The sequence below is a fragment of the Mercenaria mercenaria genome, chromosome 9 (assembly GCF_021730395.1).
Source record: "Mercenaria mercenaria strain notata chromosome 9, MADL_Memer_1, whole genome shotgun sequence".
In the NCBI taxonomy this organism is placed as follows: domain Eukaryota; kingdom Metazoa; phylum Mollusca; class Bivalvia; order Venerida; family Veneridae; genus Mercenaria; species Mercenaria mercenaria.
In genome coordinates this window covers 26814813-26842580 of record NC_069369.1, presented here as the reverse complement: position 1 = coordinate 26842580, position 27768 = coordinate 26814813, and the positions used below count along the sequence as shown (strand labels likewise).

Here is a 27768-nt window from a genome sequence, read left to right as displayed (position 1 = left end):
TGAACGGGACATTCGCGGTTATTGCCAGGAATTTTGAAATCATGGTTGTAGATTTATTTTAGGAAATTCCAATGAAAAACTGCCATTAACAAGCATATATCTTTGGTAGATATATTTTATCATAAATATAGGTTAGAAATTGATACTTTATAAAAAAAATGCTAGCTTTTGATTTTTTACTCTTTTATCACATATATTTGCAACCCCAGTTTTTGGTTAATTTCTGTCATTCCAATATTGAAATATTTACTCATGTAAATATATTTGAAGATATTACTTAATAAAACAGGCTCAAGCATACAGGACTGTACCTTAAGTGGCAAACTGTCACAATATACATAGTCACAGAAAATTACTTTTGACTTCTTTTTGAGCTGATTAATTGTTAATTTACTGTCACTTTTTGCAAATTTAAGAAATTTAAGAAAATCAAGAGTTACTGGGAGTATCAAGCTGGATATCAAACTTGTCCATATTGAACATTGTGACCAAGAATGGTGAACATTGGATTAGAGCTATAGATACAAGTTTTAAAGAGCAGACACTGTCATTTTTTTAATTCAAAGGCATAACTCTCGAGCAGCTTGTTATCGAATTTGGCCGAGATTTATGCCCATAAATATTGTGACCCAGTTTGAACATCTGATAAAAAATGCTCAAGTAAGAGAGTGGATGCTGTCAGTTGCAGCTTTAAGTAATTCAAAGGCTGTAACTCATAGGGACTTGGAGGATCCAGCTGGTTATCGAACCTGGCTGAAATGTTATACCCATGAACGTTATGAACAAGTTTGGTGTACATTGGATAAGAACTACTTAAGTTAGAGAGCTGTCACTGTCAGTTTTCACAGTTTTTAGCTTGACTATTCAAAGAATGGGTAGAGCTAAGTACTGGACTCGCACATGGGTCAGCGTCGGCATCCTGATTTGGTTAAGTTTTTATATGTAAGTTGGTATCTCAGCCGTAACCGCTTGTGGGAATGGATTGAAACTTCACACACTTATTATGTCTCCCACCACACAGTGGTGTGGGAGACATATTGATTTACTCCAGTCTGTTTGTGTCTGTCACAAAGCTTGTCCGCACTCTAAGTCGAACATTTCTCATCCGATTTTCACCAAACTTGAACAAAATGTGTTTGACCATGAGACCTCAGCCAAGTTCGATAACTAGCCAAATTGGTCCAGGCATTTTGGAGTTACGGCCCTTGAATTATCGAAAAAATCGGCCTTTTTACTCTTGTCCGCACTCTAAGCAGGGCTCGACACTAACGCTGGCCCGAGACCAGTGCTTTTCAGGGAGGACCACTAACTTCTTGAATCTGTGTGGTCCAATGGACCACCGAAAATTACAAGCAAGTAATAAATTAATAAACATTGAATTGTTCACAGTACTGCAGTGTAAAAATAGAAATTGGTTTTCCCCGTGTATTTTTTCTTGAAATTTGGAATGCCCGAATGTAACGCTGGTACTAAAACCCGGGAACGGAACACGGTAACTTATCTATCTGCTTGAAGTATTCATTTACGAACTATTGAGGTATCAGTACAGTATCCAGCATTCGGTAGACCCGAGGTTCTGGATTTTGACCCGCGAAAATCGAGAAAAACTCGTATCTGACTCGCACAGAAAATGCCCCATGCGTCGGCGTGACCTGCGGAAATTTTCTTTGGTGCGTCTCGAGTTCAAAAGTTCTGCCACTGTGCCAATCAAAATCCCTGTGAATTTTAATATTGTTTGCCGCCATAAGCGGAAGTATGGCAGTAGGCGTAGCGTCGTATATTAATTAGCCACTGACATATGTCAGTTATGCCACGCGCCGACTGACACGTTGTCATCTCGCGGTTTGTATTTAGTACAATTATAATGCCCGTAATTATCAAAAGTGTTGATTGACCAAAAAGTTAAAAGTTAATTGAAAAACAATGAGAAAAGCAGCCCATTATCGTGTTTGTACAACTTGTTAATTAGCAGTATACTGCTTATGCTGTATTGTTATGTCTTGCCAATTATTACTGAACAACAAATTGGATAACTAAAATCATTTATTTTATGTGCTTGACACGTTTATATAAGCCGATTGGCCGTTACGATTTATAGCATTTAATTTAATTTATTATCATTACCGAGGCTTTGTTTGGGCAAAAACAAATAAAAATGCTTTTAATAAGCAGAAATGATAAGTATTCAATAGGTATAATGAAAAAAAAAGGAAAAGAAATTTATAACACGTCTTTTATCAAGAATTTAATGTTACTTTCGTTTTCCATATTTGTCACCCGTTTTCACGGCCGTGATTTTCGGACATTTTTAACGAGATTTTCTAGTGCAATCTTAATGAAAAGTCAATAAAAAGTCTGCATTTAAGAAAAAATGACAACTGTTGCAAAAAAAACAAAGCTCTTATTTTAAAGCATTTTTCGAGAAAAGGCACAAAACACCACCCACTTAAAATATGAATTGCTAAAAAAATCATATTTATTTTAAATTTGATTTTCAAAATTATTTTTAATAATTAAATGGCAGATGTTTATCAAAATAATACTATAAAAATCATGTTTTGCAGTGTTTGTAAAAAGTACTCCATGGAAGAAGAGGGGCTCTCATATGTTACTGGTTGCGTTAACTTAGAAAAAAAACATCCATTTAGGTAGGACCACCTGAAATTCTGTCGGACCATCAGTTTGCAAAAGCAAACCATCAGACCACCACTGGAAAAAAGTTAGTGTCTAGCCCTGCTAAGTCGAACATTTCTCATCCGATCTTCACCAAACTTGAACAAAATGTGTTTGACCATGAGACCTTGGCCAAGTTCGATAACTAGCCAAATTGGTCCAGGCATTTTGGAGTTACGGCCCTTGAATTACCGGAAAAATCCGTCTGTTTACTCTTGTCCGCTCTCTAAGTCGAACATTTCACATCCGATCTTCACCAAACTTGAGCAAAATGTGTTTGACCATGAGACCTCGTCCAAGTTCGATAACTAGCCAAATCGGTCCAAGCATTTTAGAGTTACGGCCCTTGAATTACCGAAAAAATCCGTCTGTTTACTCTTGTCCGCTCTCTAAGTCGAACATTTCTCATCAGATCTTCACCAAACTTGAACAAAATGTGTTTGGCCATAAGACCTTAACCAAGTTCGATAACTAGCCAAATCCACCCAGGCACTTTTGATTTATGGCCCTTGAATTACTGATTGGATCCACTCATCCAGACCATCTAATTGGATCCACTCATCTAAAACATCTAGAGAAACTAACATTTTTCATAGGGGCAGTTGTGGGAGACATGTGCTTTTCTCAAAAGCATCTCTAGTTCACTGTGATAAACTGACTTACCTTGCACATGTTCCATAACTTTATTTTGCATTTTTTTACAAAATTATGCCCCTTTTTCGTTTTGTTTAATAAGGTTTTATATGTAAGCTGGTATCTCAGTACCCACTTATAAATGGAAATGGATTGAAACTTCACACATTTGTTCACTGTGATGATCTGACATACAGTGCACAGGTTCCATAACTCTGCTTTGCATTTTTACAAAATTATGCCCCTTTTTCAACTTAGCAGTAACTGTTTTTGGTTAAGTTTTTGTATGTAAGCTGGTATGATGGTATCCCAGTACCCACTAATGGGAATGGATTGAAACTTCACACACTTGATCACTCATGATCTGACATGCGGTGCACAGGTTCCATAACTCTACTTTACATTTGTACAAATTTTGACTAAGCAGTTTTTTTTGTTAAGTTTTTTTATGTAAGCTGGTATCTCAGTACCCTCTAATGGAAAGGGATTGAAACTTCACACAATTGTCCATTGTCATGAGCTAAATGCATTGTAAAGGTTCCATTATTAAACCTGTTTTGCAGTTTTACAAAATTATGCCCCTTTTTCGACTTTGGCTATCAAATTTGACTGAGACATTAAGCCCATAAACATTGTGACCAAGTTTAGTGAACACTTGATAAAAATTACTCAAGATAGAGACTGTTGCAATTTTCCTGATATGACTGTACTAAATAAATAACAGTGCATTTCCTCGTTCTTTCTGGCAGTTTGTGGTAAGCCAATCCTTGTTGTAATTAAATGAATGAAAGAGTCTTCAAATAAAATTTCCAATGATATGTACTGTTTGCAAGTCATAGTAGGCAGAAAGTAATTGTGTTCTAGAAGAATTAATTGCTATTTGCAGACAGTTTTAGCCTATTATATCGATTGAGTTGCACTATGGAGATTCTGATACAGCTTGTAATGGAGGCTGTAACTATGAACAGAGATAAATTATAATTCACACTTGCATTAATTTCTAAAATGTTAAAATAGAAGTTGTACGATAAACGGAAAAAAATACAAAAAAGGGAGTCAGTGGCTAGTAGATGACTATTATAAATTGTAACCCACAGATATATGTCTCCAGCCTTAAATATTTCAGAAAAATATTCAAAAATTAGTTTTATAAATTTTTAAAAAAGATAACTTACTGAAAGTTGAAGTTTTCTTCAGCAAAAGAATAAGTAAACAATAAAGAATAGTTCTATGTATTCTACACTCAAATAGGGTCTGAAATAAATGCCTGGTTAAGCCTGGATAGCTTATTTCTGGGTATACAAGACCTAGCTGCTGATGCAGACTGAGGAAGTTGTTAGTAAGTTGTGGAGAACGTGTATACTGGTTAAATTCACAAAAAAATCAATTATGCTGATTGTTGATAGGCATGAAAAAAGTTTGTACAGAATATAACTTGCCATTTCATTGAGTTCTTTCCCTTTTACTGTGATTATTTCATTACAGAAAGTTCTTTCAGGAGCTTGACACAATGTAGGTATAGGAAGTGTTTGACATTTTGTAGAACTAACAGACTAATTTAAAAACTGAGATAATTCTTCAAATTGCATCTTTAATTGAATTTTCATACTTATTACATTTTTCTCTCTTACTTATGATACTAATCAAAACTTTCTTTAACATAGCAATTTTGCATTAATACTGAACAAACATTATAGCAGGAGGTTAATAGCTTGTTTTAAGCAGGGGATCTAGCTTTGTATGTGTAATATTCATAAAATTATGTTGTTTACTGTCCATAGTTGAGCAAACAGATATTTTATATTAAAGATGGATGCAACAGTTTGTTGAACATTTTTAGATACTCAGACTTCCTTTTACTGCTGTTGTCGACATAGGGATCATGAATTTCCATGTTATACCAAGTTACATTTTTTTTGACTTGTCGATATGTGCCTCTAGATAGACAACGTAAATATCAAAATGTAAAATCGATCTACCCGAGGTCTCATTATTTAGACGAATTCTTCTACATGTTTTTTACCATGCCCATACCGCCTATAAATACTTTGAATATAAAATGAATTAAAGTGACACTGTATTATTATTGAATGAATTCAAGTATATTGTTATGAGATTAAGTTTTAGTGCAGAAAGTATCACAGTTTCTCTGTGCCTTCGTGCCTTATATTGATTGTCAGATTCTGATCAGCCGGAATTAATCTTGTTACATGCTTAATCATGAATGATTGATGAAGACAATTTTCACTGATTTAACCTGAATTAAGCTTTGTGGGAGACACAGCTTATATCCTTATTAGTCCCCTGCTGGATGAAAACCAGTTTCAGGGACTATAGGATTGTCTGTCCGCAGTTTCATGTCCGTCCATAACTCTGTCAATGATCAAGGGATTTTAAATTTTACTCACAAAATTTAATGTTCCCCATGATGAGACGATGTGTCATGCGCAAAACCCATACCCCTAACTCAGAGGTCAAGGTCACATTTGGTGGTCAAAGGTCAACAGTGCTTTTTTCCTGGTCAGTCTGTAACTCAACAATTCATAAAGGGATGGCACAGATGTATCCCATAATAAGACAACTTGTAATGCACAACTTTCAGACCCCAAGCTTTAAGGTCACGGTCACACTTGGCAGTCAAATGATAACATTGCATGAACAGGGTCTGTTTAGTGTCTGGTCCAGAACTCTTTCATCCATGAAAGGATCACAATAATACTTAGCATAAAAGATCCCCATAATCAGTTGACAATTGTCACGCACAACACCCAGAGCCCTAGCTCAAAGGTCAAATCACACTTGGAGATCAAGGTCAATAGTTTTTTTTCTGTCTGGTCCATAGCTCTGTCATCCATTAAGGGATTTTAATATTACTTGACACAAAATGTTCCCAATAATGAGATAATGTGTCATGCTCAATACCCAGACCCCTAGCTTTAAGGTCAGGGTCACAACTGAAGGTCAAAAGTCAATACCGATCCTTTCCAGTCCTGTCTATAAAATATTTTAATATAAGCTCATGTGTCATATTGAACCAACTAAAAAAAATGTTGGTGTATTTTACAATATTGTTTATACATCATTGACAGATATCAGATCATTATGTTATACTGCAGCAGACAAAATTAGGTGCCTTCCAGTAGGAGACTTTGTATTGCATGGCAATATTTCATTCACTTGTTTAATATGCAGAGGTTGAATGCATGTATACAGTACCTAGCTGTACATTGACAATACCTAAATACCTAGCTGGACATGGACATTACCTAGCTGCACATAGACAGTACCTAGCTGTACAAAGTCAGTTTCTAGCTGTATATGGACAGTACCTAGCTGTACAAAGTCAGTACCTAGCTGTACATAGACAGTACCTAGCTGTACAAAGTCAGTACCTAGCTGTACATAGACAGTACCTAGCTGTACAAAGTCAGTACCTAGCTGTACATAGACAGTACCTAGCTGTACATAGACAGTACCTTGGTGTATGGCCTAAGATTAAGCCGAGAATACATAGACAGTACCTAGCTACAAAGACAGTACCTATAGTTGTATATAGACAGTACCTAGCTGTACATAGACAGTACCTTAGTGTATGCCAAGAATACACAATCGAACTGTTACAGGCCCACCACTTCAGCTGGTTTGTTGGTAGCATTAATCAATTTTTCTGTTAAGTTAATTTTAATATTTTGTATTGCTTAATTAACTTTGTACAAAAGGCAGTCTCAACATTGAGAATGATGATATTTTAAAAAGGAAATTTACACCTCTTAACAATAACTTTGAATGGGTATTAAATAGGCAAAATTGAATTTGAAATTTATAAGGATAGTTATTTAACGACTGACAAAAATCTATTCTAAATATTTACAGGTCTCTTATAGCAGTATCAATAAATTTTCTATACATATTTTTGATAGATTTTAAAGATAATTTACTGTATTTACCCTTGAGAGCGCGTCTAAGCGAAATGTCTTAATTCAATGTCAGGCACCTGAATTGAAATTTCTTAGATAAAAATCCCAGATGTAGTTAAGTGTTTGTCCTTTAAGGTGTTTAGAAAGGACTTACAGCTATAATTGAAGGGATATTGTAAAGCATTAATTTTGTCTCCAAATATTTGAAAGTAACAAAAATCAATCTGTTCGGATATTATGAAACAATTAGCTACAGTTAGTAGTAAAAATTGTCTGTTGATTTATATGATAAAGGTTATAAAGATGATGTCAGTTTACTAAATAAAGATGATGTCAGTTTACTAAATAAAGATGATGTCAGTTTACTAAATAAAGATGATGTCAGTTTACTAAATATTTAAGATTTTTTTGTAAAACTAAAAATATAATGACACAAGGTGCATCATTCTTGCACCAATATTTCATGAATTATGCTCCCATTTTGCTTAGAATTAGACTTTTTTTAATTTATCTTTATCTCTCTTATTACTTTATTCAGTTGACACAAACATAAGTTACTGTCCAATACCTTCATTGGAGTCATTAAACACTCCAGTGACTGCTCCAGCTTCCTTAGATGTGCCCATTTTCACTATCCAGCATCGAAATAGTCAAGCGCGCTGTCTCCTGTGACAGCTCTTGTTACTATCTAGCACCAAAATAGTTGAGCATGCTGTTTCCTTTGGCAGCTATTATTTGAATATAGTAAAAAAAATATGCATAAAAGGACATCAAAGTTTGTATATTATAATTATGTATCTCAAAATGTGTCTGACTTATAGTCAGTCCTGTGCTAGAGGACCATATGTTAGACTGGCTATAGCCAAATATGTTATCCTCTTTGAATAAAGCTATTATTATTATTATCGTTATTGTAAAGTCTGTTCCACCTATTACGTTTACCTCGTTTCTGAATTATCAGTATCGATAAAATCGTCCAAAAAACATATTTATATACCATACATCAATATCTCTAGACCTTTTTTTCATTTTTTCAATAAAGTGTACTTTAAAGATATAATCTTGGATTTTTCTTTTTTCCCCATAGGCCGTAATGCTATATGACGTTACGTCGACTTTCCAATATGGCGGCGTCCGTAGCGCAACAAACTAGGGGTCAACTCAAAATTAAAACGCCCGAGTTAATATTTGAAAATACTGTGTTTGTTATCGTATTATGCTAATTCTCGGGGAATTCGTGTCAGGCCAACTCAACATGAATAAATAAATAAATAAGAAAATAGAAAGAAACAAACACAAAAATCAATGGCATTCTAAAAACAAATGTGCGTGCGAGCGTCTCGATATTTTAATAACACATGGGTATTCTTCTTATATTATGTTTTCTGTTGTTAGACCGGAAAATTATAATATAACTTGACTTCTGTGGATGTGACCTAGATAGATATTACCTCCCGGGAGTATTTTTATGGATTTAATTAATAAAAGTGGAAACTAAACTTCGCAGTCCGTAAAGATATTCCCTTTCAATCACGTCACATTAATCTGAACGGACAGGACAAGGAAAAAAATGTTTTAAACATAAAATGGTTAGATGTCTACTACTCAAAATATTTGCATTGAAATACGTTCATAGTTACAAAAACTATCTTGACCGTTTAGATTTGTTAACATTTCTGTATTTTTTAGTTATATTTAGGACCCAGATCTAATTTATAAAGAAATATCAGTTTATGTAAATGTTCCACTGAAAGGCCAAATTTTTATATTGGACCAGTGACGGAAAACATACAGAAAAGTAATAACGTAAACAAATTTTTTCTTTAAGACTCCATATTTATGTTGCATGTAAACTCCTTTAGTCACCACTGTGGATAAAAAATGTAGAACGGACAATGGCCTCTTTTTCAAAGGTAACAATTTAACGTTTTACTGACAGGGTGTAAAATTCCACTCGCCCGCTCGCATTGGCGAGTTAAAGTCTGAGTAGGACGAGTCCGGGACCTCGCTGTATACTCGACTGATCGGGCGAGTGGTTTTTTACGTCCTTACTTTACCAAAATTCAGAAATTACAACTCCAAAACCTCAACAAACTTTGAGATGGTTCAGTCGCTACCTGGATTGACTGGAATTTACCCGCGAATCGTAAAGATATCAAAACGTCATGCCGGTAATTTTCCATTCCACAAGCACGTGCGACCTGTCGTATTAAATATCTAATTTACATCGACACGTACACAAAAACCGTGCATAGTGCATTCATTTTTTAACATTTTCGCTTCAGGTTTTCAACACCTCTTGAGAAATAATACTATTTGAATTCTATAATGATTTTAATAAGATATCGACAGAAATGTAGGCAAAATTCTATAAAAACGGTCGAATTTTCATATAATCATTTGTAAAAATTCAAACAGCGCGATCTTAGTTACTTATTTCTTTCGAAAAGTAAATAAATGATGAATACTCTGGGCATAAAATTCAGACTTTTGACCAGAAAGAACAAAAAACAGAATAAAAAAATCTTAAATAATGAAAAAGCGGCAGCAATTACAATACATAGAGTAAAACGATTTTTGGCAAACAGATTTCTGTTAGTGCGGCAGAATAGGTTACGTGACCTCATGAACGTAAATAGAAATGCGATTTTAAAATAAAGCAATGTGATGTCATTGCGGTTTTTATTAAGTTTTAAATGAATCTTTGTACATGTATTTTTTTTACCAACAATTTAAAAGTTTTTTTTTGTCAAACAATAATGTAAATTCCTTGAGGGCAAATAGGTCACAGAGGTAGGATATCCGCTATAGTAACTATCGTTTGAGACATTTACCTTTTATACGGGATATAGCACATTCGCTTTTGATAACAAATTAAAGAAGAAACTTTTTATTGATTTCTATTTCTCAGCAATTTTAAAGGTGGTTAATCAGATTTTGGTCAACTTTCAGATTTTTTAAAAACTTTACCAACTGATAATTTACACTTATTTGTGTTTATCAAGTTCTTAATACACATCAGATTTTCACTGGAAGAATTTTTAAACTATGATTTTCCTATCCTGATTGCCCAACCAACATACATTGCCTAAGGAATGTTTTGAATATAAGCACTACTGTATAAGAGTTGTAAAAGATTTGCATTGACAAGAACATATCTTGCCAAATTCATTAGAAATGCAAGTTTATAAAATTATTATTACCTCCCTTTGTCTATCTCGGTTGCGCAACCCAGATAGATTTAAAATAAATCAATTCCAAAGCTACACTTTGTTTCAAAACTTGCCTTTTGTTTCAGATAGTTGTAATATTCCAATATATATCAAATGCAAATGTAAAACTAGAAATTATATTGAAATTAAAAGAAATAATCCACGTTTTAAACACTTTTGTATTAAAGGGAGATAATTACAAAATTTCTTAAGAAGTAATAAATCATACATTTCCAATAGGTATCTAACTTTATGTAATGGGTCTTTTCGTTCTTTAAATAAATCTCTAACAGAATATATAAATACTGAAAAATGTCAGAAAATGTTCCTCAAAATTAATGTGATTGACTACCTTTAAGAACCGATGCGGTACGATCAAACAGTGATGTGTCACATGGCGCGAAAAAACATGACGTAATGCCATAACAATCTTGAGCAAAAATACCGCTTTGATCTCCACTTCAGATGTCAAGATACTGACACACTTCTTTTAGCTCTTTGAGGGGGTGTAAATTGATCATGAAAACAAGGTCAATTACTTAGTTTATCAACTGAATAATTACCGATAATCTTTAACGTTTTTTTCATCTCTTTCAACACGGGTGGATGGACGATGGTTATTGTGTCCACATTTTTTAGACACTTTTCAAAATAAATATTTTTCGGGAAATAATACTATTGTACATAATACTCCTTTCATAAAAGTGACAGTATTAAAAGTGTCAATTATTAGGGCGAGTGGCTGTTCACTAAGGGCGAGTAGATATTACTAGCTATTAGTCCTGCAGGGCGAGTGGTGTGAAAATTTTTTTTACACCCCTCAATTTAGTCTAAATTCTTATATAAATGCTCTCTCAAATGGGCTTTTTCTGTTAATTCTAGGAAAAAAAACTCTTGTTTTAATTAAAAGTGCGGGAAACGACGGGGAGGTAAGATGGAGGGGTGGGGGGCAAAATACATGCTGTACACCGGGTGTCCTTCAGGTCCCGCTGCTCCTACGCCTATGTTACACTTTTTGCTTATCATTTTGATCATTCTATCATATTTTCTTCGATCGCGCACCTCGTCACGTGCCAAATGTTACCCGTGTGAGCACCGGCCGAAAAGAAAAGAATTATCAATCTGTCTCCGTGGACCTTATTAACAAGACTTTGTGCCAGAGACAATAATTAATCTGTGCTCGTTAAATCCAGAAAAAAAAATCTGAAGTTACGTAACCCTTGCAACGATTGCGCTCATACCTTTGTGGAATTTAAAAGCATACTCCAGACTGCAAATTCAACAGGAATATAGGATATATAAAAATAATGATTAGAAACAAAAAGAAAATATCAAACCTTTGTTAAAAAAAACCCTGACTGGAGTAATGTAAGACTAAAGCAAAACTTTAACGGAAAGAAAACAAGTTTCAGCTCGCATTAGCGTTAATTATTCATGAATGATTTGAAAATAGTTTGTAAATGTTTAAATCTGTTTCTGGACATCGTAGCTCTGATGGACAATAAAAGTTGATAAATGATAGTTCGGGGATATTTTTTTATAATTGAAATCGGCGGTTATGAATAACAATATTTTACGTTCTATGACTGCTGTCTGGACTTTTTACCAGTTATTTAAGTCAAATGTAAATCTGGCATAATAAAGATAATAATAATAATTTAATAAAAACAGAGAATGGGTTCACGATCCGATTTCGCTTTTAAAAAAGGAGATGCTTCCATATAAACAGCAACATTATAAAAAAAAATAAAACAGATAGGTTGACGAAATGATAAAGAATTAATCATTGTTTAAACAGATCTATAAATTTCAAAAAGTAAAATATGATTATAGCATGACACACGTCAAGATTTCTATCTTCTATCGGCTGATTGTACACCTATGTAAATTTTCCTTTGTGCGCCTCATATAAATCTGCATAGTGCCAGCGATACTACGTCATTTATCTCATACGTCATAAGTTTCTTTCAAAGAAAAAGAAGCATACACAACTGGGACTCGATAGGGTGAATATTGTGTTCATTGTGAAAGAAATTGGATATGTGGCGGACTGTAAATACTTCATTAAGGATGCTAAAATACAGGTTATCTTTGAACCATGCGTTTGGAAATGATGTTAAATTGAACAAGTCATCGTTTCAAGGGCATGGTGCGATTGATGCCTGAATTTCATCGATGTGTAAAAGAGCTTGTTTGTTTACAACTGATTCATTGAGGATTGGATAGAGCTATTGAAGACTTGGAAGAATTTTGGAGTGTTTACAACTTTGATAGGTTAAAAGTGAGTCAATTTACATTTTTAGCTCATCTGATTTTTTGAAAAAAAATGATGAGTTATTGTCATCACTTGAGCGATTGTCGGCGTCGGCGTCGGCGTCTGCGTCGGCGTTGCCTGGTTAAGTTTTATGTTTAGGTCAGCTTTTCTCCTAAACTATCAAAGCTATTGCTTTGAAACTTGGAAGACTTGTTCACCATCATAAGCTGACCCTGTATAGCAAGAAACATAACTCCATCTTGCTTTTTGCAAGATTTATGGCCCCTTTTGTACTTAGAAAATATCAGATTTCTTGGTTAAGTTTTATGTTTAGGTCAACTTTTCTCCTAAACTATCAAAGCTATTGCTTTGAAACTTGGAATACTTGTTCACCATCATAAGCAGACCCTGTTCATCAAGAAACATAACTCCATCTTGCTTTTTGCAAGAATTATTGCCCCTTTTGGACTTAGAAAATCAGTTTTCTTGGTTAAGTTTTATGTTTAGGTCAACTTTTCTCCTAAACTATCAAAGCTATTGCTTTGAAACTTGCAACACTTGTTCACCATCATAAGCTGACCCTGTACAGCAAGAAACATAACTCCATCCTGCTTTTTGCAAGATTTATGGCCCCTTTTGGACTTAGAAAATATCAGATTTCTTGGTTAAGTTTTATGTTTAGGTCAACTTTTTCTCTTAAACTATCAAAGCTATTGCTTTGAAACTTGCAACACTTGTTCACCATCATAAGCTGACCCTGTACAGCAAGCAACATAACTCCATCCTGCTTTTTGCAATAATTATTGCCCCTTTTGGACTTAGAAAATCATTTTCTTGGTTGAGTATTATGTTTAAGGCAACTTTTCTCATAAACTATCAAAGCTATTGCTTTAAAACTTGCAACAGTTTTTCACAATCATAATTGGACACTGTACATCAAGAAACATAACTCTATCCTGCTTTTTGCAAGAATGATGATCCTTTTTAGACTTAGAAAATCATGGGTAGGACAATATTTCTATTATACAAAAAAAATCAGATGAGCGTCAGCACCCGCAAGGCGGTGCTCTTGTTTCTAGATCTAAATAACATGTTTTTTAAACACAAAATTTCATTTCACCCATGCATTCACTTGTAGTGAATTGTGAACGAAATGAGTTTTGAGTCGCTCCCGATAAAATTCACGAGAATTTTCCCGCAATACTTCATATTAGAGAGCAAACACCAATGGCGACAAGAAATTACAATGGGAGACTGCCGTTGAAAATATAAATTTGTCATTTATTTGGATATTTGGCAAAGCAGAAAAAAATCGTTAAATTTCTCGAGGGTGACTTTTTTTTAGTTTATCAAACCATGTTTTCTTTGCCGGTAAGTGTCGTAGCTTTGTCATATGACTCCAAAGTTGGGGTAAACCTTTGGAATGGAACAGACTTTAATTATTATTATTATTGTAATTATTATTATTATTGTTATTATTATTATTATTGTAATTATAATTATTATTATTATTATTATCGTTATTGTAATTATTATTATTATTATTATTATTATCGTTATTGTAATTATTATTATTATTGTTGTTATTATTATTATTATTAATACAGAGTCAAATAACACTGGAGGATTGCTACGCAACATGCAAAATTGTGCACCTTGTGTTCTGTTTGAGATTAAAGAATTACTCAGCCGGACCAGAGTTATCCTTGATGTAGTGAAAAATACACATTAATTTTAGTGCTTAAAAGTTTGTGTGGTTTTATTAAAAAAAAAAAATGATGTAGAATCTCGAAACCAGGTAGGAATATTATTAAGCATATAAATTTGTGCGCCTGAATTTTGTTTCGGATTTCACTCTGCAGGACCAGAGTTATGGCACTTGACTTAGTCAGAAATATGCATTAAGGGCATAAAAGTTTGAGTGCAATGTATCTCAAAATGTATTTGACCTAGAGTCATAAAATTATAGGGATTGTTCTGTAGGATGTGAAGTTATACTACTCAGGTGTTCTGTTGGGGATTTCACTTGGCCAAACCAAAGTTAAGGTCATTGATTTAGCGAAAAATTCACATAAAGTGCTTAAAAGTTCATGTTGCATCCATCTTGAAAATATTTCACCTAGAGTGATGAAATTATTTACAGAGACAGAAAGTTGGGACACCAGTGTCCTATGGACATACATCTAGTTTTTGAGTCGGCTAAAGGCTGAAAGCCTTTTGACGAGTCCTTGCTAAATGGACCGAATAACATGTGAAGGGATGTAGTTCCATTAGATTTCTCAAATTTCAAACAGTTCACTGCATGAATGAAGTTAAGTTGTGTCAATTCCCTTTGCTATGACCAATATACGATGTAATCTGTCATATTCATGACTTGTAATTGTGCAATTCTCGAATGTAACTCATTAAGCATAAATGTGCATTTTAAGAATTGCGCAGGCTTACAAAGCTTGGGTAACATCCAGCGAAAGACAAAAAATAGTTCCAGCAGGGCTCCAGATAAGATGCGTATTAGCGTAAATTACGTATAGAAATAATGCAAATACGCATGTCTAATAATTTCTAAGTGTATAAAAACGTATATAAAATTACAGAAACGCACACAATGCTTTTGTAAAAACAAAATCTGAATCGTCTGGATGCGTTAGGTAACATAGCCGATTAGCCTTAATTCTCCCACATTGAACGTAAACACGCATCGTATGATTTCTATAAACTTTGCGTGGGTTGAATTTTGCAGTCAGTAAACGGATAAATTAACGGAAGAAGAAGCTGTTACTGGTTTGTTTAGTTACTACTGATATTAAAAATGATTTTAATTCTTATTTTTCGAGAAATAAACAAATCGGCGAAACATTAAATTGTATTTTCTTGTAGTTTTTGGAATTGAAAGTAGATCGTCTATGTTTGGCGAAACGAAACAACTTTTTTATGAAAAGATTTAAATAAGAGGTAATTTAACTGTAAACTTCAATGTCAGATACTGCCAATTGCTGCTAAATGTCTTCGTATCATCACAATTTGTAAAATATATTGTTCAAACTGGAGAAAAGTGTAATCGTATCCGGATATAATATTTTGGGTAAATATTGAGCTGTGTTATGAAGTTTTAAGAAAAAAACTAAAAACAAACTGAAACTGGTAGACTATACTGTCAGTACATCAATCATTAGCCGACTCAGGCCATTCAGGCCTTTGATTAATATTTTTTTGTTGGGCTTTTAGTCACAGTTCTTACTTCATGGCAACTTTTCAACTTACAACAGCTGAAGAAGACTACAGTTGCCCATCCCAGCATTATTTCAGACAAAGACAGGCACACAAGTTGAACTGCCGACCATCCATTTTCTAGCCTCCTCGATGGCTTTGTCACAAAAAAATGAACTTGTACATACCAAGAGAAGTTTCAGACCATAGCAGTGAAGGGCATTTGGTTCAAAATTGGTTGCCTTAACCATTCAGCTGCAGATGCCCCATCAGCTTGCTTTTAAAACATGACTCAAGAAATCAAGAAAGGGCATAATTTTTATGATATGAAAGACCAGAGTGCTTGTTTTATGATTTATTTGGTATATGAAAAGGAACATTTTTATGGTATTGGTCTAAAGAGTTATAAGTGCATTATGATTGCATACGTAAAAGGTTCAAGATCGCTGTGAAAAGTTGATACTTTTGTTTGCCTTGCATTGAATTATTGACTCTTGAAAAGTACCGTTTTATTTACTCAGTTTTAGTCAGTAAATGACCCGTAAAATTTTGGTGATTTATCACCATTTGGTTCTAAACACTTATATCTATCGGTCACGATTGAAGTATGTGTATAAAAAATTAAAAAAGTAACGTTTCTTAAATAGTTGAAAGTGAGAAAATCGTAAATAATTGATTTTCCTGATTAGTTGGTATTGAATGTTCTCTACTGCAAATTATACAGGGGAATTGTTTGATAGTATAAAATTTTATTGTTGTTCCGTCTCGAGATACAAAGGAACAAGTTATTGCTTGTATTGAACACTAAAAGAAAATTATAGACTTGTACTTTATTATTACACATGAATAAAATTGGCAAAATTTAATGTTTTTGTTAGGTTGGTGCTTTAACAGTGTTAACTGTTTAGTGATTTAGATTTGAATTTGTTCACTTTAGGAGGTTATTACATAAAACTGGAAAAAAAAGATTTCTTGTTTTTATACTAAGACGTAAAAGTAGGGTTTAGGAAATGTTGTTTTCATGTTTTTTTTTGAAAATTTAGATTTAACTTTTTTATGAGAACCACCTTCATTATAGTGATTTCTCATGATAAATTTTCAAGAAAAAATTTTGTTTACGTTGAAATGTTGTAAATAAATTTGAATTAAATTATTTTTCTAATTTAGCGTTTTCAGTAAATGAAAGGCAGGAATATTCATGTTATTAATAAGATTATTGACGGCAGTCGTGCGAATAAAATTGATCACCGAAGTTTGATTATTTTATATTTTATCTCTATTGATGAACAGTGATGTATGTTTTTCGCTCATCAATATATTGAAAGCTATTGATGAGTGACAAGTTTATTCGGAAAGAACATCCGTTTGCCGATATTGTCAGAAAGATGGGTTTATAATGGAAGTTAATGGAATAGATTCATATTTTATGAGAAATGCACAGTTATAGCATTGTCTGCTTGAAGAAACTTGAGAAAGCATAATATATCATAGGAAATACGGAGCTTGGATGTACCACATTATTTATGGAATTATTTATTGAAATGAATTACACGTGTACGATTTTGCATATCTGATTGAAAGTTAATTGATTTCATTATTTAATTATTACACAGAAATTGATAGTCATAAGGATTGCCTTGGAACTAAGTAAGACGTAAGAAGAAAGGTGCATGTGATTTTTAAAAAGTGAGAAATCTTTAGTCGTAGATAGTGACTTGGTATAATTATGTCAGACATGCAGCAAATTGTTAAACCAGATATGCCGCAAAGTGTTATATCTGACTCACAGAAAACAGAGGATGAACCTGGAACCAATCCAAGTAAGCTCTATATACATACATTTTATAAGAATCTTGTACAGAAATTGTCATCTTATAATTTCCTGTTATAAGCATGGGTGTATACACATACTGAAGATTTTTGTAAAGGAAATAATATGCACCTATTAAAGAATCCTGCTCATGCTACTTTAATTCTTGCCTCACCAACACGCGACAACTTGATAATTATTGCATTGTTGCCTTGACCAAAAACATGTACATGAATGCATGTGAGATTTAACAATCCTCACTAGGTTTTTTAGTCTATAATTATCGTCTTAATTTTTGCATGTCTTTCTTAATTCATATCGGGAAATCGAAATTCCACTTAAATAATGATACATTGTTGCGAAAATTAATGAAACCTGGCATTTTAGCATTGTAGCATGGGATAAAATTTCTGGACAAATGATAATTCTTCCCGAGTATTATGTATCAATACACTGAAACAAATTAACTAATGACAGTCCTTGCCCTTTTAAAATTTAACAGTGTAACAGAAATTTTAATCCATGGTGCCATAGTAAGAACTAACCCCTGACACCGGGAGACAATGCGAGGTTTTACTAATTCTCGCAAATAAGTATCATTATTTAAGCGGAATTTTAATTTTCCGATGCGAGAATTTAAAGAAATACTGTATTGCATGTAATAATTATCGTATTGTTGCGTGTTGGTGAGGCAAGAATTAAAGTGGCACGCACAGGATTCCATAACCTATCGAAAAAGGTATTTTTTCTCTTAAAGTAAGATTAAGCCCTAGATGCTGTCTATGTTGTAAATTAAAAAAAAAATTGACTTGAAAAAACAAAAGATAAAAACTGTTGATACACAGTTGAGAATAAATTCTTCCGTAAAATGTCTTGCTAGTGACATAAATTACAGGGGTCTATGGGTTACCGAAGCTGGAATATAGATTGAATAAGAAATTATCAGTATCTGTTGAAAAGTGTGTCCAGTAGTTATATGGCGACACATTAATATTAATATTTCATGATAAAAGAAGGACAAATACAAGGTCTATAAAATGTTTAACAATATCAGTGTCTGTTTACTTGTCCTTTGAAGACCATGTTTGTAAACTTCCCGATACTAAATAGACACCTATGAAATGAATATTGATTCCTGGCAACTTTTTCGGTTTCCGAAACATTTACGTTCATTTGATGTTGATTAGTAAATATTTGTGTTAAAAAGTTAACAGAAAAAGTAGATTCTGACTTTTTCCCATTCAGATTAGACAATGTCAAGATATTGATTGATATTATAAGTATATATATAAAGAATTCTTTCAAAATAAAGTTGGTTTTAATTTCAATTTTTATATGTACAAAATGTGTAAGTTATATGTTTTCTCAATTAAATTGTCTGCCCATTGAAAATAATTGTAGTTCTTTTGAATAGGTATATTTTCCTCTCTTTGAACACAAAAGTAAGCAGAGGACATAAAAAGAATTTTCATATAGCTGTTAATATGTCCTAAATAAAGGACATGTTTCACACAAAAGCATGATTGATTTCAATTATTGATCTATGATTTTAATTTTTTTTAGCAACCAATATAGTTACTTAACCAAATATTTCAACAAATAAATTGAAAGTGTGTGTACAATTTTTATTAACTTGAATTATGATAATTATGCATTCAAATGCAGCAGCATCTGTGACATATTCTTTGTAACTATAATATGTAAAATATAATGTTTTTCTGAAATCAGGCTGCAGTTTCATAAAATTTAGCTGAGCAATTTATGTGAAACCATGTTGTTTGCATTATGAATGCTGTTTCGATTGATTGGTGATTATTGTATCCTTTATAGAACATTTTTAGAACATTTTTGTACTGGGCAGATCTATTTTTGTAAAATTTGAGAGTTGTACTTAGAAATCATTAATTCATTTTAATGGTTTGGCACATAACCAATTGGCCATGAGTAATAATGTTTCTTGACAATGAAACACATCAAAGTCTGCAAAAGTATTATATAGAGGATATTTGTTTGTTTCATTGTAAAATCAAATAAACACCAGATGCAATTTCCTATGAAAGTTTGAAGCCTCCTTTCTGGAATAGTTCATTAACATGTTCAAGAACCTTTTTTTCAAGAACAGTTCATGAACTGCTTTACTAGCAGTTGATCAACAGACCAAGTTCATGAACTGTTTTACTAGCAGTTGATTAACAAACCAAGTTCATGAAGTGATCAAGAACTTTTTAAAGGTGGATAATCAGATTTTGGCCATGTAACGGATTTGTTCGAAACTTTAGCATCTGATCATTTACACTCATTTATGTTCACTTAACACTTAATACAACTTAGATTTTCACTGGAGGTATTTTTAAAATTTCATTTTCCGGTCCTGGTTGTCCAACCAAGATAGAGTTATTTTATCATAAGTATAAATTTGATAAACATACTTTGCCTAAGGAAATGTTTAAATATTAGACATATTGTAATATATTTGTTAAATATTTGCATTAAAAATTATGTACTTAGATGGAATTCATTAGAAACGCAAGTTTGAAAAATTATTATTGCCTCCCTTTGCCTATCTTGGCTGCGTAACCAAGAGATTGGAAATAAATGAATTCAGAAGCTACACACAGCTTTTAAACTTGCATTTTGGTTCAGATTGTTCAATGGTTGATATGTCTATCAAATTCATGTAAAACTAGACATTGTATCGAATAAAAAAAGAAATACCCAGCTTTTTATATACTTTCATATTAAAGGGGAGTAATTACAAAATTTTATAAAAATAATAAAATATACATTTCAAATAGGAATCAAACTCTATGTAATCAGTCTTTTTGTTCCTTAAATAATTCTCTACCAGAATATACAAAAAGTAAAAAATGTCATTAAATGTTGTTTAAATGTGATTGACCACCTTTAAGGCTTTGCTGGTCATAATAAGTCTTTTGTTCTTGAACTCTAAAAATCAATTTGTTTTCTTCATTCATATATATATATAAACAAAGTTGAAATCAAGGACAGTTCTTAAAGTTCTTGAACAGTTCTTGAACAATTCATAAAGTCAAAAACTCCGACCATTGTGCAGAGGAAAATTTAATTAGAGTTAGGGTTCACAAATGAAATATATTTGGTGTAAAAGAAGAATTGTTTTAGCTTGACTATTAAAGAAGAATGAGAACAATTCTACTCACACCTGTGTCAGTGCTGGTATACTGGCATCAGCATCAAACCTTGGTTAGAGTTTTGCATACAAGTTCATATCTCAGTAATCATTACTTAGTCTAGTATTAGATTGAAACTCTACACAATTCTTCCTTGTCTTTAAACCTACAGAATTTACCAAGTTCGATAACACTTAATTGAATTTAGTTCAAAATATGGCCCATTTTCAACTTAGGAAATCAGGGTAAAGTTTTGCTTGCTACTACTGAGCTGTATCGGTGTGTATGGATTGAAACTCCACAGAATACTTCCCAGTCATCAATTAAACCTACTGAAAAAATCAAGTTTAACTCCTGGTTGAATTAAATTCAAAGTTTGGTCCTCACTTGGTTTGTTTTGTGTGCAACAGTCAATAAGTATTTCAGTAATAACTGTATATATTGGTTATAAAAGTTCACATATTGCTTCCTAATTACCAAACATGCTGAACTTATAAGCCAATTAAGTTAGATAACTTTTGTTGGATTTAAATGAAATTATGGCCCTTTCCATGCCCCCAGGTATATAGCTCAGTTTATCCGTCTGTACAAACCAGATTGCCTACAGCTCACATTGATAACTCGATTTAGCTCATACTCACACTCAACAAACCTTGTGGCAAGAGCTATGAATTGACCGATATATAAATGACCTTGACTCTCATATGACTTTCACCTTCAAAGTTAAAACTTTAAAAAATAATAGTTTTGGTCTTAAAGCCAACATAAATGACACAATTTAGTTCATACTCACACTCAACAAACCTTGTGGCAAGACCTACAAACTGACCTATATATAGATAAGCTTGACCTTCTGTCCTTATGCACCAGGTTGAATACAGCCCACATTTATGACCCGATCTAGCTCAAACACACAACAATCGTTATGGCAAGACCAACAAACTGACCTATATATATGAGCTTTACCTGCAAACTTAAAACCTTAATTAGTTGAAGTATAAGCCTAGTTGGGATGATGATTTTGGTCTAGTTAAAGTTGAAATTAAAATCTGTAAAAACTAAGCATTTATAGTAGATTTTCTTGGTAAAAGTTATACATGTAAATGAAGGTAAAACCCGCCAATGGAGAAATAATTATGAAATACAGTTTTAGACGAAGGCTTTTTCTTGGTGTTGCAGTCTATATAGAGTAGTGGTACACAGATATATCCATGTGTTTAACTAATGTGTGTATATCTTTTCATATTTTTCAGGACTGAGTCGACCACCTCCACCAGTGGTTGGTAAAGTAACACATTACAGTATTGAACTGTACTGGGATGAGGCTCTTGAACAGGCTAAGGCGGGTATAGAGAAGTGTGATGGGAGAGTGAGAGTTTGTCTGCAAGAACATGACAGGGATGGAGAATGGGGAAACCTGTACTCGTACGTATTTTGTCGTATTGCTATAACTCTTGAATACACATAATTCCTATCAGTAACTCGGAATTATTTTAGCATTTTTGTTGTGAACCAAGCTTGAAACATTTTTGAAGCGCTTGTGAGTCTTCCTTTTTTTAGGCAAAAATGATGGTCAATCATAACAATGAACTACTATGGAATACTTTGACCATATTTGTTAAATGGCACCACAGTTTTTGACAGTCATCAAACACTGTGGTCGATCGTGGTCTTTATTCAATGGTCAGACTCCACAGTCAACCATGGACAATTGGACCGTGCCTGCAGACCATGGTTAACCATTGACTACTGTCAGAAACTTTGGTGCTGTTTAATGAAACGTCAACCAAGGTTTTCCATAGTTGTATGACCATGAACTATCATAGACGTATTATGAGAACTATTTTAAAGCATTGCAGAATATTCTAACATAAACTTAACCAAGTTTGATAAATACAATGTATAACTTGTCTGTTGCAAAAGTGCTTTCATCTCTCATACAAACTGACATAGGAAGATAATCCCTGATGAGGATAGATTGAGAATTATTTCAATTATTTCCCTTTGATTAATCCATTGTTGGATTAAAACAGTTTTAAATCAATTAGAACAGGTAATAAGGCATTGATATCCACTAGTTGACTTTACAGGTCAAGATACAAAAAAAGCTTTAAACATTGTTTTGTCTGATTGATTTTGACTGTAACAGGATATTTTGAAAACTTTCTTGAACTGCAAATTTTTTCTGCTGACAATGTAATGTGATCTTATCAGGTGATTTCATACCACTGTCATTCAAGTGTTCATATAGTTAACCAATTAACCCATTTACATGATAAGTATCCGCATTTTTAGACCACGATAATCCGTAAATAGCCAGTCGCAAAGCAGACTTGTACCCGTCTATATTTCATATACAACAGTAGCGTTGTATATATATCGGGGGAAACCTGGGCAAAAAACGCGTGAATTTCGTGCCAATTTACCATCTAACAATACAGGCTAACGCCGGAGTTATATGACCTTGCAATATTCTCACCAGTTATCAATGGGATAAAAAATAAGACTGACTTGGAGGTAAATTCAGTTGACAACGTCTGAATATTAATATTGTAAAAATGACCCCATGTTATTAGATATCAATAAAATTGAATTACAATAAACTACATATTTGTAGTGTAGAACCAACTGGGTAAAAACGTAATTAACATATTCACTGAAACGTTTCCAACAGTTGTAACTTTTTATGTTCACTTGTTATAAAATAGACATGTCAGCACGATCCTTACATTTGCAATCAACTGGATCCAGTTGTTCGAAACTTTAACAGGCGATTGAGTTAACGGTCGATTGACTTTATCAGTAGATTTCGACAGTTTAGAAAACTTAGAAAATCAAATGCACTTGTTAAGGATTATAAACACTAAACCATCTTTACAGTAAAATTAAAACATAATACTAGTGTTTCCCACCCACCAAGACTAGCATCATAAATAGAAATTTAACAGGCGGTTAGTTTAACAGCTTAATGCAGTGGTCGTGGGTTCGAGCATCATTGGGGTCACGACCATGACTTCTCATATGACCCCAGTACTAGTTTTCATAGGAAACGGACTCTAGAGTGGTTACAATAAGCTTAAACAGTTAAAGCTTTCATCACAATCGAGCTAAAACAAATTAGTATAAACTAAACTAAATTACAGTCCGTTAAAGTTTCGAACAACTTGGCCCAGTTAGAAAGTAAAACAACTACATCATTCTTACAAGAAAGGCACGATATAGTAAAAGGTATTCGTAGTCCTACGAGCATCTACGCACTAACTATATCCTGATAAACAAAGTAAACAAATAACAAAAAACTAACTAAATAAATAAATAAATAAATAACCTGGCTATCAACGAATCAACGTATCTGTCATCGTGTTTCGCCAACATGCAAACTCCTCACAAAGACTAATTGTTCAGCATGAGTCCAATTTTGAGTATTTTTGAGAAATCCACATTTAACTGTTTAGCATTAATTTTGTGACTGCAAATGACTCTAATGAACGTTAAATCTTAGTAAATCCGGTATTTGAGTAAAACTGAATTTATACAAATAACCTGCATTCTTTCATATGTCCTACTGGCAATTAAGCGCTAACGGTACAAAGATGATATTACTCTTATAAAAACACGTTAATTCTAATTTCTATAGAACGCGTGGGAGAGTTTTCAATAATTGCAGTTTTTATGTCACGTGGTCTAAGTCGGATAGACAACTCGTGCCGTTGTCTACGGGATATATACAACTCGCTTTGCTCGTTGTATATATCCCGTAGACAACGGCACGAGTTGTCTATCCTATACATATTCATGATAGGACAGGAATAGCTTGCAATACTGTTATTTTAGTCCAGTTTGAAATCATTTGTATATATAATATATATTACATGAATGTTAACTTAGTTTGTGAAGTGGGCTAAGAGATTATAGCCCCAGCAGTTTAAATAGCAGAGTCGAATCTGGAGACCTATTTCAAAACTCTAGCTTTTGACTGGCTGTGATATTGAGTCATATTCAAATTCAGCATTAAATCCTTGCTTGACCCTTGATATAGAGTTATAAACGTGTGTTTGGAGACCATGGCTTGCAGTCCCAAAACTAGAGCATCTAAAACATTGTTTCTGAGCACAGTTTTAATATTGACCTACTGCAAGATATTGAATGGAACTACAAGGCTGTGTTCTAAGACATGTCTCCAAACTCATTTAAGTACCATGGAGTCACCTGATTCACAACAAATCGTACGGTATGTTTTATAATCAGTAGAAGCTAGTCGTATAGACCTGTTTCACCCGTAAGTAAAGAATTGACAGGTCCATCATTAAATATTTTCCCCATCGTGCAAATACTTGTCCTATTCAATATGATCCCGCCTCATCGGCCGCGATCAATCACTCCATGTAATCATTTTAATACAGTTTCTGAGAAAGCTGAGAACATAGTTCTATTTTACCAACTGTAGAAATAGAAATAGCTTTATGTCCAACAGACTCAATGATTCAGTTGTGGTGGGGATAATATAAAATTTAATGGGTAAAGATGGAGATGAAGATATAGTCCGTTCTGCTGATCTCATGAGTTATGGGATAGGTACATCAGCAAGGAAAGCTGTTTTAGTTGGATTGTGAAGCAGTTCAAAGCTTGAAGCTTATTTGAAACTTTCTGGAATCTGCTTTTAGGTAAAAGCAGTATGTATGACAAGGTCAGGATGTAACCTTATAATGATTCAACCCACAACCTAAGGGTTTAGTAGCTTAGACACTTTTCACTTTATTCTGTAACTAAGTATATTGCCTTTAGTCATTTTCATAGCCAGCTTTTTGGACACCTAATTCCAGTGTCAAATGACAAGTTGACATTGAGACAGCAATAAATTAGCCTTTGAAGGTTTTAAAATATTTTCAATATAGGAGTTATGTTCTGTTGGTGACATGGTACATAATGTTGTTCTTAGTATTTGTGTCATATCATTGTAATCTTTCTTGAAAATACCAGTCTTCTAAGAAATACCAAATAAATCATGTTTGTTTCCTTTATCTAGATTTGGTGTGTAATTCTTATAGCCTGAAGGATTGTTTTGTTGTAAAGATATACATGTCATGCTGATCCTTTCATTTTTAGCTCACCTGAGCCAAAGGCTCACGGTGAGCTTTTGTGACCGCTCAATGTCCGTTGTCCGTCGTGTGTCCATCAACATTTTCTAAAAAAAAATCTTCTTGAAAACCACTGGGCAGAATTGCACCAAACTTCACAAGAATGATCCTTGGGTGGCTCTCTTTGAAAATTGTTCAAATAACTGAATTCCATGTAGAACTCTGGTTGCCATGGCAACCGAAAGGAAAAACTTAAAAAAATTCTTGTCCAAAACCTCAAGGCTTAGAGCCTTGATATTTGGCATGTGACATTGTAATGGTCCTCTATGAAGGTTGTTCAGATTGTGCCCCTGGGATGAAAACAGGCCCGCCTCTGGGATCACAAGTTTTACATAGACTTATATAGGAAAAAGCTTTAAAAATTTTCTTACCTAAAACTGCATGGCATAGAGCCTCAATACTTATTATGTGGCATCATCTAATGGTGCTCTATGAAGATTTTTCAAATTATGCCCCTTGGGTGAAAAGAGGCCTCGCCCTGGGGGTCACAAATTTTACATAGACTTATAGAGGAAAAAGCTTTAAAAGTCTTCTTGCCTGAAACCACAAAACCTAGGCTTTTGATATTTGGTATGTAGTATTACCTAGTGGATCTCTAACAAGATTATTCAAATTTTGCCCCTGGGATGAAAAGAGGCCCCACCCTGGGGGGTCACTTGTTATATGAGTTATATAGGAATAAATACTTCAAAAATTATCAGATCATATTTCCTAGACAGTTTAATTATAATTACCTGATGACCCCAAGTGATAAAGGGTCACTTGACTGTGACCTTGACCTATGACCTACTTTCTTGTTTTTTAAGATACAGTCTTGAGATTTGGATGACCTGTACAGTTCTGCACACTTATCTTAAAACTGACTTTCAGTGACCATGAATGACCTGCTGACCTATTTTCTAATATTTTAGCATCAGTTTGCCATTTTAAACATGTGGCTCATATTACTTAGGTGAACGATTCAGGGTCATCATGATCCTCTTGTATGCAATATTTAGTTGATCTGAACAAGAACTCACTGTTATCTATTGTAGCCACTGCTGTCTGTCCTTCATTTTAATATTTCTTCAAATGACATGTCCTATGAAACAATCTGGTGTAAGAAGATTTAATTTGGCATAAGTGCTACTCCCAAAGATGTAGGCGTTGGATAAAATTTTTGTTTAGGTCCACATTTTCTCCAAAACCATAAGAGCTAAAGCTTTGAAACTTTGCAAACTTGTTTGTCATCATTAGATAACTTAGTAAGCCAAGAACCATAGTTCTGATATGCATTTTGTCAAAATTATGGCCCTTTTTGTACTTAGAAAATTTGAGTTCCTTGGTTAAATTTTTTGTTTAGGTCCACCTTTTCTCAAAAACCATAAGAGCTACAGCTTTGATACTTTGTACACTTGTTTATTATTATTATTATACCACATTTATATAGCACTGTTTTCGTGCACATATACATGTTTAAAAACGCTTTACAGAATAAATTGCAAACAATACAAACAAATATGCATTCAACATAAACAAAAAATGCATTCCAAATTATCAAAAATCATGAATGTAAAACATGTATGTAAAACATGTATGTAAAACAAGACAAACATACATATTTAAAAGTATTTTTAAGAGACCATAGGATAAAATACTGTTTTATGCTGTTTTATGAACAGAAAAAATGTATTGGTCAGTTAACGAAATGCTGTACAAAGAAGTGGGTTTTTTAGCAGGCTTTTGAAAGCAGCTAGTGTGTGAGCTTCCCTGATCTTGACGGAAAGGGAGTTCCA

The 27768-nt window shown here is 33.5% G+C and overlaps 1 protein-coding gene across 2 annotated transcripts in view; it reads left to right on the top strand.

The window, feature by feature from the left end:
- Positions 1–27768, top strand: part of LOC123546770 (fibronectin type 3 and ankyrin repeat domains 1 protein-like) — a 75007-nt gene that overhangs the window by 6042 nt on the left and 41197 nt on the right. Inside the window, exons 1-2 of one of the 2 annotated variants that reach the window (XM_053551082.1) lie at positions 17073–17716; positions 22109–22280. In XM_053551082.1, the coding sequence (XP_053407057.1) occupies positions 17623–17716; positions 22109–22280 (266 nt within the window). In that variant the 5' untranslated portion in view covers positions 17073–17622. Of the gene's footprint in view, positions 1–17072; positions 17717–22108; positions 22281–27768 lie in introns of those variants that run through there. The other variant, XM_053551083.1, reaches the window with a different exon arrangement.